Source organism: Sus scrofa, chromosome 3, assembly GCF_054392235.1.
Source record: "Sus scrofa isolate SSC_HxYL_T2T_F1_AM1 chromosome 3, Sscrofa_HxYL_maternal_Yorkshire_Landrace_v2.0, whole genome shotgun sequence".
Lineage (NCBI taxonomy): Eukaryota > Metazoa > Chordata > Mammalia > Artiodactyla > Suidae > Sus > Sus scrofa.
In genome coordinates this window covers 137,666,800-137,680,825 of record NC_139385.1, presented here as the reverse complement: position 1 = coordinate 137,680,825, position 14,026 = coordinate 137,666,800, and the positions used below count along the sequence as shown (strand labels likewise).

Below are 14,026 nucleotides of genomic sequence, written 5' to 3'. Positions count from 1 at the left end.
ATTACAAAGAGAACTTTCAGTTCCCTATTATTATTGGGAAAAATACTAACAGCCTTATAATTAAAATATTTACAACAAATTCTGCTGATTAAGAAATCTCTGAATGCTCTAAAAAAAGAAAAAAAACCCAAAATCTCAGAATGAAGGCCTACTGCAGCTGTAAACTTGCTTCTTGTCCTAATAATTTCTAAACACAAAAAGAATCTATTGCAAGAACATTTCCTAGCAGTATGCTTTCAATTCCTTTTATATTCTACTCAATCACTGTGCCATGGTTTTATTTTTCCAATCAATAATCTATCATATTAGATATTATTGATTCAAAGTTTTCGGAAATTCTATTTTTCCCCTAGAATGCAGATAATGAATTTTTTTACCGTCTTACATTCTTGACTTAGAAATAAAGTATTATGAGATGGGTTTTGGAAAAAGAAAAACAAGTTAAAATATTTACTTACCCACCAGCATCTCAAAAAGGAAAACACCCACAGACCACCAATCACATTCTCGCCCATAGTAACCATCACCCCCTTGTGATTTCAAAACCTCAGGTGATATATAGTCAGGTGTTCCAACTGCCGTATCACAATGCACCATGCCTGTCTGGGTAAAGCGCAGAGAGAGAAAGAGGGAAGGGAAAAAAAAAAAAAAGATGTGTATAAAATGTGTGTAAACACACATGTAAACACAATTAATTCATTTATTATTACATATACAATGACTACACATTGCTGCCAACAAACCTTCACTGCTGACGTGGCTTTGGGAGGACAGGGGATAAATGCATCATGAAATGCATAAAAATGTTCAGATGACAGAAGACCAGGGATAATTTTCCAATTCTAAGATACAGGAGGCTTCGGAGTTCCCGTCGAGGCTCAGTAGTTAACGAATCCGACTAGGAACCATGAGGTTGCGGGTTCGATCCCTGCCTTTGCTCAGTGGGTGAATGATTCGGCGTTGCCTTGAGCTGTGGTGTAGGCTGTGGATGCGGCTCGGATCCTGCGTTGCTGTGGCTCTAGTATAGGCCAGCAGCTACAGCTCCAATTCGACCCCTAGCCTGGGAACCTCCATATGCCGAGAGAGCGGCCCTGGAAATGGCAAAAGACAAAATAAAATAAATATAATAGAATAAAATAAAATACAGGAGGCTTCATCAATGAAAGAAAGAAAAGGTTGTTAACAACCCCGTGAGAACTCCACACAAATCACTATCTTTTGGGAGTTGCTGCCGTGGTACCACAGATTAAGAATCCCACTGCAGTGGCTTAGGTTACTGCGGAGATGCCAGTTTGATCCCCAGCCTAGTGCAGTGGGCCCAACATTGCCACAATTGCAGCGCAGGTCACAGGTGTGACTTGGATTCAATCCCTGGCCCAGGGGCTTCCATATGCCACAAATGCCATATGCCATTTAAAAAAAAAAAAAAAAAAATCAATATCCTCTTTTTCTTTCACTGAGAAGGAGTTATGAGAGAAGTACAAAATCTTAAGGCACCTGACCTGGGGGAAAGAAAAGAATCATCAGGGAAAGGAAGCTTTGATATTTCCAAAGAAACTACAGTAATTAAAACTACAAAGCCCCCAGTTTTGGAGGAATAGATAAAGAAATGGTTCTTGTTATACCAAGAAAAAAAATGGGGGAAATAGATCAACTGTTTAATCAAAAGATCTTAATGGTTTGAAAGCTACAACTCCAAGCTTCATGTTTAGAAATATGGAACTGTAACATCAAGATATTTGGCAAAATGACAAAAAAAAATAAAAAATAAAAACCCTTTCTGTGTTTAGTTCAGTGGGTAATCATAAAATAATCCCCATCTGATGTCTTTTTGACAAGGACAAGAACCATTGTAGTTATTATCTGTGTGTGTGTACATGTTTGTATATGTGTGTATGTTGCAGGATTAAATCACAATAGTTTACAGAAGTGTGGTGCTAAAAACAAATAACACTCGTTCACCTCTAGCTATGTACAAACGTGCAAAGACTTTATAGATTAACCTAAATGCCCTTCCTTTCCTTTACATGTCTGGTAAAGAGTTTCACCTATGTTCTTTTTTTTTTTTTTTTTTGTCTTTTTGCCATTTCTAGGGCCGCACCCACAGCATATGGAGGTTCCCAGGCTAGGGGTCGAATCGGAGCTGTAGCTGCTGCAAGGCCAGGGATCGAACCCGCAACCTCATGGTTCCTAGTCAGATTTGTTAACCACTGAGCCACGACAGGAACCTATGTTCTTTTTCATGAAGCTATACAAACTATCAAAATACTAAGTATGACTACCTTGGGGAAAGAAAGCTCAAGTTATTTTATTAATGCTTTTAAGTGCAATAAAATATGTTTAACATGGGAAATTAATTTTAAAGCAATCTTTTCATTCCTCAAATCAGCAGAAATAACTCCGTGATTTTATTTTCCCAAGTATACAACAAATAGAGGCCACTTTAGTTTGACTATAAATTAATAAAATTTTAAAAATCTGGAAATAATTGAGCAAATTATGAGGGCTATACTCTGCATGAGTTACTAAGGATAAAAAATGAAGACAGTGCCTGATTACAACAGGCAGGGTATATAAAATTAATTTTTATCATGGACTATCCTATATTTTAGACTTCTACTGTAGGAAAAATTCATAGAGACTTACGAGGGTAAATAAAATCTCTTCATTTCACATATATCCATATAAATTAGACTTAAAACAAATCTGAGACTTAAGAGTTAAAACCTGGCCAGACACACACACAAAAATGCCACCAAAAGAAAAATTATTTTGGAGCTCCCGCTGTAGTGCAGCGGAAACGAATCCGACTAGGAACCATGAGGTTGCAGGTTCGATCCCTGGCCTTGCTCAGTGGGTTAAGGATCCAGCACTGCTATGAGCTCTGGTGTAGGTTGCAGACATGGCTCGGATCCTGCGTTGCTGTGGCTGTGGTATAGGTCGGAGGCTATAGCTCTGATTGGACCCCTAGCCTGGGAACCTCCATATGCCACGGGAGCTGCCCTAGAAAAGGCAAAAAGACAAAAAAAGACCAAAAAAAAAAAAAAAAAAAAAAAAAGAAATGAGTACAGGAATGGTGCAGTGGGATAAGGAGGGGGTGATCCTTCTCTGAGCATACAATCTGTATAGTGTGGACTCTCAAACCAGAGGAATGCTTCACATATCCAAAATATTTAAAAAATAAAATAAAAGCAGCCAGATGTGGGGCATCTCTAAATGGAATTCAAACAATAAGAAATGGACCTGTTTCATAAATCAATAATATAACCACACTGAAGAGGACAGAGAAGAATTGATCTTGATGCCTTTGGAAAACACTTAAATGAATACCACAAGCCTAAACACAAAAATAATCTATCCTAGTTAATAAATGTTTATCTTAGGGGTAAGGGACAGGCAAGTCTGAAATAAATTTTATGTGTGTGCTAGTGCTGAACAAGAAAACACAGTGTAGATAATGAGAGCCAGGTTTCTCACTATCCAAAAAAAGTAATTACAAAAAAGGAGGAAGACTAGAATGAATCCTGTGGTGTAGGACTAGAATTAGAAGTATCAGTATGAACTCATAGTTTTTAATATTATTTACATAAAGAGAGATAAGTACAGAATTAAATATGAACATATATGTGTATGTGAGTTAGTAGACATAATGTATATAATACACACATGCCCACTGACAGAGCCTAGAAGTAATGGTGCTCCAGGAGCAATGACTGCATCTAGCACCCAAATATTGATTTTTAAATATCATTCTTAAATAAAAGGGAGTTTAAATTGGGAGTTCCCATTGTGGCGCAGTGGAAACAAATCCGTCTAGGAACCGTAATGTTGCAGGTTCGATCCCCGGCCTCGCTCAGTGGTTAAGGATCCGCCGTTGCTGTGAGCTGTGGTGTAGGTCGCAGACGCGGCTCAGATCTGGCAGTGCTGTGGCTGTGGTGTAGACCGATGGCTACAGCTCCAATGAGACCCCTAGCCTGGGAACCTCCATGTGCCGCAGGTGTAGAGAAAGAAAGGAAGGAAGGAGAGAAAGAAAGAAGGAAAGAAGAAAGAAAGGAAGAAGGGGGGGAGAGGGAGGGGAGGGAGGGAGGGAGAGAGAGAGAGGGAGAGAGAGAAAGCAAGCAAGCAAAGAGAAAAAGGGAGAAAGAAAAGAAGACATGGGAGCCAACCTAAAAAAGCCTTCATTAGCAAGTAAGAGTAGGAATTTCCCTGGCAGACTGTATTCTACAGCATATATGAAGGACAGGAATCATGAAATACCATGGTATAAAAAGAACCATATGTAACATAAGACCTCTGAACCAAAAAGTACAAGAGATCAAATGATAGAGAATAAGGGTGAAAAGGTGGGCAAAAATCCTATCACCAGAGGCTTCATATGATTAGCTAAGGAGTTTGAACTTTATCCAGTAGATGACAGAAATCTACTGAAAGGTTTTAAGCTGGAGAGTAACATAAATAGGTATAAATTTTCAAAAGCTTCTTCAAAAGTACTTTATCTTAAATGTATTAGATAATGTGTATTTGCTAAATATATCTAGTGTTTTATAATTGACAAACTATCATAAATCAAGAGATTTACTGAAAACACAAAATTGGTCAATCACAAATCTTGGAGTTGGTCTAAGAAAACTATTCAAAATGCTCCTGTGAGAGTGGAAACAAAAAATTGTAAATATTACTATTAATTATCAGAAGCACTGGAAGCTTGCGCTACATAGGCAGGAGCCTAATCAGTCCATTTTAACAATTAAAAATGAGCGCTTGCACCAGGGGCTCCTTCCTCAGAGAGGCATATCTCTTCCTTGCCTTGTAAGATTCTTGGCTAGTGGAAGGTCCTGCTTCTCCTATTGAATCTAAAAGAGAGCCCAACTGGTTTAGAACTCCATTTCTGTTTCCATGTTACAGTGCCCACAGGAACAAAGCTGCCTCTTATTCCAATCATCTCCCTGGGTACTAATTATTATTATTGTTGTTGTTGTTGTTGTTGTTGTTATCACGGCCCTGGTTATCCGAAGCTGCATAGCTCTTGAATGGTCTCTCCCTACTGCTCCCATAAGCCTGTTCTTTTAAATGTATAATTTTGCAGAAAATAGGGTTTTTTAGAAACATGACTAGAAATGCCTGTATTTTAAAAACTGATGTCACTTGTAGAAAGGTTAAGAACACTAACATTTTACCTATTAGTTTTTAAAATTTTATAGCTTCAAATTAATCAAATGCTATAGACTAGAACATTAATGCATAAAATCTTACACTATTTTCAGTAATTTAAAATACCAACATAAAATGTGCCTTAAAAGGTGTTAAAAGTTGGAGATCCTGCTGTGACACAGTGAGTTAAGGATCCAGCATTGCTGCAGCTAAGGCATAGGTCACAACTGTGGCTCGGATTCAATTCCTTGCCCAGCAACTTCTATATGCCACAGGAGAAAACAAGGTGGTAAACGTTGCTATGAAATGCGTGATGACAGGCACAGAGGGAAGTAAACTTGTCTGATTAGTGCCAAGTAATGTTTTTGTTTTTTTTTTCAGGCTGCTCTTGCGGCATATGGAAGCTCCTGGACAACGGATTGAGTCTGAGCCACAGCTGTGACCCACACCATAGGTGCAGCGACACCAGATCCTCAACCAGCTGTGCTTCACAGTGGGAACTCCAATGACAAATAATTTTTTTTCTTTTTAAGGCCTCACCTGTAGCATATGGAGGTTCCTAGGTGCAGCTGCCAGCCTAAGCCACAGCCACAGAAATGCTGGATCCAAGCCTCATCCACAACATAGATCGCAATTTGCAGCAATACTGGATCCCCAAGCCATTGAGCAGGGCCAGGGATCTAACCCACACCCTCATGCAGACTAGTTGGGTTCTTAACCCACTGAGCCAAAACAGGAACTCCAATTTTTTTTTTTTTAATGTATTTTATGGCTGCATACACAATATATGGGAGTTCCTGGGCCAGGGGTTGAATCCATACCACTGCTGTCCTTCGCTACAGCTGTGGCAATGCTGGATCCTTTAACCCACCGCACCAAGCCTGGGATCAAACCCACACCTCTGCAGTGACCTGAGCCAATGCAACAGGAGGCTTAACCCCTTCGCCACCGCACAAACTCCCAATACCAAATAATTTTAATAGCAGTACTTCTTGGCTGTCACTGAGATAATCTAGATGTAAAAGTATTATACTAACTGTGACGTTTACTCGCACCCAGATATTTTTTTCAGGGAGAAAAAGATTTACAGCATTCAGAAAATTGTGTGATCTATAATCTATCAATGACAATTTAATGAAACATGATTACTCTTATTTGTGATAGTGACAATTTTAGATTTAGGGGTTATAATTTTATAGCTGTATTTTATTTTTGCCTTTATCTATGGTACAATGTTTTATATTACACTAGTAGAGCTAAAAAATAATTCGAGCATCTCTGCCTTTATTATAGATTATGAGTTAGCAAAGATTTTCTGTAAAGAGCCAGAAAGTAAATATTTTAGGCTTTGTGGGCCACACAGGACCTCCACTGCACATCCTCTTTTTTTTTGTCTGTCTTTTTAGGGCCACACCCACAGCATATGGAGGTTCCCAGGCTAGGGGTCTTATCGGAGCTGTTGCCGCCAGCCTACGCCAGAGCCACAGCAATGCCAGATTGAAGCCGTGTCTGTGACCTACACCACAGTTTGCGGCAACGCCGGACCCTTAACCCATTGAGCGAGGCCAGGGATCAAACCCACAACCTCAGGGTTCCTAGTCGGATTCGTTTCTGCTGCGCCACGATGGGAACTCCCATATCCTCTCTCTTAAAACAATCTTTTAAAAATGGAAAAAACATTTTTAGCACAGGAATTACAGATTTGGCCCTGTGCTCTAATTTGCCAATCCTTTCTACAGATAGATAGGCAGGTAAGAAAGATTGAAACTATGAACTTTTCTAATGGCTCTAAGACCATAATAATTATCAGAGACAAAGGCAAACAAAGCGATGCACCTGAAACTTGCAACAACACTATTCGCATTAACAACATAAAATTATAAATTCTACATACTATAGTTTAATAAAAAATTCCTTTATTTTCAACATTATATAATTACTTTCATTATTAATATTACTTAAGGAACGGAGGTTTGGGGTAAAGCAACATTTTTAAAGGTTCAATATTAAAAAATATATATATTTGACTACACAAAAATTAAGGATTTCTATTCAAACAAAGACACAGTTGGGTAGCACACTGAAAGATGATTATCAGTGAGATCTGTGGAATCACTATCTGGATTAAATAAGCAGCTGGAGTTCCCGTCGTGGTGCAGCAGAAAAGAATCCGACTGGGAACCATGAGGTTGCGGATTTGATCCCTGGCCTCGCTCAGTGGGTTAAGGATCTGGTGTTGCCGTGAGCTCTGGTGTAGGTCGAAGACGCAGCTCAGATCTCACGTTGCTGTGGCTCTGGCAGAGGCTTGGCAGTTACACCTCTGATTAGACCCCCTAGCCTGGGAATCTCCATATGCCGCAGGTGTGGCCCTAGAAAAAGATTAAAAAAATAAATAAATAAAAAATAAAAAAATAAGATATTTAAATAGCTGAATTTAATATTCACTTATATGCTTGTAAAATTATTTTTATAAACACCATATTCCGTCCTGTTCCTCTACTCTCACACTCTATCCATCCTAAAAACATGTGTGATTTCTCTGCACCCTCTCAAAGGTTTTTGGTTTAACGAAAATCAGAATACACTCACGGAAGTGCAGCACATAAACATCAGTCATTATATTTAACAGACATAAAAAAAGTTTAGCATTTTATTAGAAAATTATTTCAAACTTTATTTTTATTAAAGATAATTTTCACTGTCAACCACTTCATACTATATTATGATAAACACCACAAGAGGGAGCTTTGAGTACAATCAAATACTGCTCATCTACTAAACAATGATTACTGTGCGCAGAATAAAGCACAGCAATACTCTGTGAGGAAGACCAAAGGGATATTAAGTTCAGGTGGGGAGACAGGCCCTACAAACCTACACAGATGGACGTCGCCTGTCAAGTGCGGCACAAATTCTAAGTAACATTATGGATGTTATGACAGGAGAGCGAGCGATCAGTCAGGTTGGGTTTATCAGGGAAAACGTTCTACATGAAGTAAAAATCTGAGCCGAGTTTGGAAGAATATGGATCACTGATGGTGGTAGGACCAGCAATGAAAGTGAAAATCACACAGGTGGCATAAATAACTTAAGAAGAAAAGAGAAAAAGAAATCAGCTTAATCAAAAATAGAACCTTGACAACGTAATTAACAAAAATACATAGGAAATAAAACATGATCTCTCCCTAACAGGAATTACTGCCAGGAATCATTGCACACTTACAGAGAAAAAGATAAGAGATATAAATTTTGCAACAAAAATCAACATCAGAGTTAGCTACGAGGTTTATGTTACTGAATCTATTAATCATAATATGAATTTCTCAATAGGTAAAGCATAGCAACAGATGATGCCTCCAAATGTATTCTATGTGGGTGAATAAACAGATGGGGTTGGTAGGAGTTGGTAAATTTCTACCTTACCTCTTTTTTTACAGGAAAAATACAGAAACAATAATGGTGATAGAAATGTCCATGTACCTTCATTTACATGCTATGTCCTACTTCTCCACCTCGACCACTATAAACATGAATCAGTTTTGACTGGCAGCAAAGGTCTGTCGGGATTCTATGAGAACAATAAGTATCTGATAACCAGTTATCTGATTTCTAATTTCTCTTGATTGACCACGTCTACAAATAAAGAATTCTATAGCTAGATGAATGATGAGTAAAGGACATGTTCTGATTTGACTATCCTGTGTGAGTCATCACACAGTTAGCAAAACTAAATTTATCTTTGTTTGAAACTGTAAGTTCAGATTTGAAGTGTTCTTTTATTTTTATCTCTCCAAAAACTAGCACTTTTTTTAACTTGCTTGTTACTTACTTCATCCATCTTCATACATGTGCCAAAATCTGCTAATTTTAGATGTCCATGTTTATCCAAAAGCATGTTGTCAGGCTTCACATCTCTGTGAATTAAACCCATGGAGTGTATGGCATCCAAAGCAAGAACAACTTCGGCAGTATAAAACTTGGCCCATTTTTCAGGTACATCGTAGTTACTCATGAGGTTCACAAGGTCTCCACCAGGCATGTACTCCATTACCATGTATAGATACTTATCATCTTGAAAGGCACAAAAAAGCTGGAAAACAAAACAAGGGAAAAAAGTTTTTTGGAAGGAGGGAAGACAGGAGGAAGGGAGGGAGGAAGAGGGGAGGGAGGATAGTTAAAACCATTAACAGAACAAAACCCCAAAACTATTATTATCACTGCAAAAGACAAATTATTGTACAATCAAAACAAAGTCGAATGTCACGAAATTTTTGATTTTTAGATTTGGACATCTTTTACGGAAAAACAGTTGTCTGATAAAACTCTTGTATGGGTAGTTTCTTCATGTTTACTATCAAAATATGCATAAATGATCATTTTCCCTCTTGGAGAATACAGGAATCTAAATAGAGATATTTTAAAAAGAGAACCAGAATACAAATGAGGAACATAAAAGGTGAAAGAATGACAAAAGAATCCATAATAAGAAAAGTCCAACTTTCTGAAAACAAATTACTGGACATAACTCATGAAGAGCGCTGAGGAGGTAGGAGCACAGAGGAGAAAGCTGAGGAGGTTAAGGGTTAAGATGCCAGATCTGAGAGACCCCAGAAGAGGGAGTAAGACCCACTCCAGCGGGAAGAGTAACTTTCAGCCACATTCGGAACAGGCCCTCTCCTCTCTTCCCTTCCCCATCACCTTGTTCATAACAAACAGCAAGTGGTAGTGTTACCTGTACTCAGACTAAAGCCGTGGCATTGGGGCCAGAGAAATAGGATACCAAGCTAGGCTGCTACTAACCCCCTGGAGAGATGACAGAAACCACAAATTCAGAAGGAAAGATAACTCTACCTCCCACCCAACAACATGTCCCACCCCTCCTAAAAGCAAACAATGCAAATAGAAAATATTTCCACAAATGAATAGGAAAAAGAACAAAACCAGGAATCAACATTTAAGAAAAATCAGTATCATGAAACAGAGGCAAAACTTAAGTAGGACAAACTAAGAACAGCTTACAAATATAAAAATTAAAATTCCCATAAAGTCATAAAAAAGTCACAAGTCATATCAATTAAACAACAGGCTGATACGGAAAAATCTAGAGCTTTGGAATTCAATATACAACTGATGATAAGAGAAAAACAAATTATACAGTTGGAAAATTGAGCAAAATTTAACTTTCTCTGACACACTGAAGGATTCAGAGGTGAAAAAGAGCAAAGTTAGCAAAGCTCCAAATCTATCTAAAAGCATTCTGGGAGAGAAAACACAGACCAGAAGAAAACGAAAGTAAGAAACAGCAAACAAAAAATTTCTAGAAATGAATAAAGTAAAAAAATCTAAGACTGAAAGGACCTCAAATGAAACATAGGGAAACTAAGACAGCCAATGCTTAACTCTCAGAAATCTGGCAGAAAAATCCTAAGTTGCCAAAGACAATAGGTACCCTACGTACAAAAACACATATCATGTAGTCAACAAACATCTCAGCTAACACAGAATACAAAAAAAAAAAAAAAAAAAAAAAAACCAGAGCTGTATCTTCAAAATTATGAGAGAAATGATTTTGATCCTAGAATATGGCAGTTTTAAAAAACCAATGAGACGGCAAAATAATTATGTATTACATCATGCATATTCTTAGAAATCTGATAACAAACCACTTCTGAAAGAACTGTTTAAGAACACAGTTTGACAGAATGAGTAAGTCCAAATAAGAGGATCATGTGAGACACAGAAAAAGGGGCAAATAAAGACTCTAGAAAAACTTATTAAGTATGATTACTGATACAAAAATTGAGAGACACAAGCCAAAATCAGAATAATTTTAAAATGCAAGGTGATGAGAGGTAGGGCAGGAAGGGATACCTAAAAAGGTATTAAGAGGCTGGTTACCAAATTGAGAAAGTGTGTGTGTTCGTGAGAGAGAGAGACGCTATTACTATAAAGACGGCAATTCTCTCCAAACTGATCAACAGGATCAATGCAAACTCTAAATTCTAGCAAGTATTTTCCAGAAATCAAAAAACTGATAATAAAATGTATATGGAAATAAAATTAACCTAGAAGACCCAAAACTATCTTGAAATACAACAAAGCAGAAGGACTTCTATTTCCCAATTTCGAAACTCAATACAAAACTGTCACCCGCACAGTACTGGTACAGTACAAGAACAGACATACAGAGCAATGGAACAGAACTGACAGCCTGTAATTAACCCTTATATTTATATGTCAATAGATTTTTTTTTTCTTTTACGAAGGTGCCAGAGCAATTTAGTGGGGAAAGAAATCTTTTCAACAAATGGTGTTTGAACAATTAGATATTCACAGAGAAAAAAAACATTTTTAGACGCTTACTTCACATCATACTCAAAACTTAAAATAGATCACAGAACTAAATTTATGAGTCAAAACTATTAAAATATTATGAAAAAACAAAGAAGAAAAATCTTTACGATCTTGGATTAGGCAAAGATTTATAATATCAAAAATACAACGGAAGTTCCCATTGCGACTCAGAGGGTTATTACGATCCCAACTAGTATCCATGAGGATACAGGTTCAACCGCTGATCTCACTCAGTGAGTTAAGGATCCAGCATTGCTGTGAGCTGTGGTGCGAGTCACAGAGGAGGTTCGGTTCCCCTGTTGCTGGGGCTGGGGCTGGGGCTGGGGCTGGGGCTGGCAGCTGCAGCTCCAATTTGACCCCTAGCCTGGGAACTTCCATATGCTGCAGGTGTGACCCTAAAAAGCAAAAAAAAAAAAAAAAAAAAAAGTACCAATATTCATCTACTGAATTCAAATCACACTAAGAATATTCTCTTAAAAATACAGATGGGTCAAAAATTTATACTGCACCATAATTTATATAAGAAAATGAAAAGAGCTACTTTCAAAAAGAATACAGTAACAAATTATGCAGGCCTTCATACAATTAAATATTAAACAGCCATTAAGAAACAAGGACTGAGGAATTCCCATCATGGCTCAGCGGAAACAAATCCAACTAGGAACCATGAGGTTGCGGGTTTGATCCCTGGTTAAGGATCCGGCATTGCCGTGAGCTGTGGTGTAGGTCACAGACGTGGCTCGGATCTGGCATTGCTGTAGCTCTGGTGTAGACTGGCAGCTATAGCTCCAATTAGACCCCTAGCCAGGGAACCTCCATATGCTATGGGTGTGGCCCTAAAAAGACAAAAAAAAAAAAAGAAACAACGACTGAGATTTAGAATATTGTTTGAAATAATCTACTGAAATTGATTATAGGTATATCCTATGACCCACTTTTTTCACTGCAAGGTAGATCCCTAACAGGAATGTGTGCGCATATGTGCCAAAATCCACATGAAACAAAACTTGCAGCAACATTATTCATAATAGCCAAAAAGTAGAAACAACCCAAGTGTCCATTAACTGATAAAGAAATAAAACGTGGTATATCCATACAATAAATTATTCAGTCATAAAAAGGAATGAAGTACTGATATACTGTATAACATGAATGAGTATTGAAAATGTCATGCTAAGTAAAGATGCCACAAAAGACCACATATTTTATGGTCCCATTTTTATGAAATGTCCAGAATAAGGAAATCCACAGACACAGAAAGCAGATTAGTGGTTGCCACTGAGCAGGGAAGTTTAGAGAATAACTGCTAATCTCTTCAGGGTTTCTTTTTGTGAAAAATGTTCTATAATTGGGTAGTAGTGATGAATGCACAACTCTATGAATATACTGAAAATCGCTGAACAAAATAAACAGAAATAAGTCAGTTATTTTGACGTTTTTCCAAAAAGTTACACATTTCATACATATTAATAATACAATGGTACATGGTACCATAAACCATTATCCTTTACTAGAGGTAAACAAATGAAAATTAGGATTCTAATCTACTACTTTTTCAAGCGCGCCATGTTTCACTACTGATTTGCTTTCACAGCCCATTAACTCTCTATCTCAATATACACTTTTATAACGGTCCTCTCTCCAGAATTAGGGATCAAAGACATCAGCAAACAAAATGATAAACTAGAACTGGCAATGAATCTGAAACTGCAAAGGCACTATAAAGCTAAAAGTGGACTAATACCTTACTTTGCTACCATCAGTTCTTAATCAAGTAAATTATCATGATATATAGTTTGCTACAGAAATATTAGTGTTAACGGAACATATCAGAATTCCTATTCACAAGCTACACTTAAAAAAAATAAAGTGAGGAGGGGAAGGGTTGAGGTTCAACATCATAAAAAAAGCAGAGTAATAAGTTTTTAAATGACATAATCATCAATGTGGCAAAACTTTTACCTCCAAATCACCTTCCACAAACATGGCATCAAACTCAGGATCATTTAGCATTCTAAATATGCTTTGGTATATACCTAATATTACTCATGACATTAGATCAAAATGTTTGCATTATTAGCTCTTGGTACAAAAAATACTTTAAAGAAGCAAAGCTAGTGAGGAATATAATTGAAAAGGAAGCAAAACAGAACCATAAATTCCTTACTTTACAATCAAATCCAAGAGGCTAAATTAGGAATCCCAACACTGCCTTACATTGTTGGTAATATATAAAGGACTGCAGAAGAATTTTCAAAACTTTTAATGTAGAATTTGCCCCCTTTTTAAGATAAGCTAACCATTGTTTCTAGTATGTAAATCAGGAGAAAGAGTAGGCAGGGAACAATGGTACACTGGTAATCAATCCAATTCTTTACAAAGAAATTAAAAAAGTGAAAGTTGCAAGTGACAGGTGCATCTATACAACAATTTACATATGACATGTCATGTCTATATGACATGCTGTTAGGAAGATTAAGCAAGTATAATGAATCCAATCATCAAAAATAACTGCACTGTT

At 37.3% G+C, this 14,026-nt stretch overlaps 1 protein-coding gene across 4 annotated transcripts in view; it reads right to left on the bottom strand.

Moving 5' to 3' along the window:
- The window catches only part of ROCK2 (Rho associated coiled-coil containing protein kinase 2), a 140,709-nt gene that overhangs the window by 46,238 nt on the left and 80,445 nt on the right, over positions 1-14,026 (bottom strand). For all 4 annotated transcript variants that reach the window (XR_014839563.1, XR_014839562.1, NM_001444354.1 and 1 more), the window contains 2 exon segments: positions 8,981-9,241; positions 459-603 (listed from right to left, as the gene is read on the bottom strand). Coding sequence is in view for 2 of the 4 variants with exons in the window: in NM_001444354.1 (NP_001431283.1) it covers positions 459-603; positions 8,981-9,241 (406 nt within the window). In the remaining 2 variants the exon portion in view is untranslated.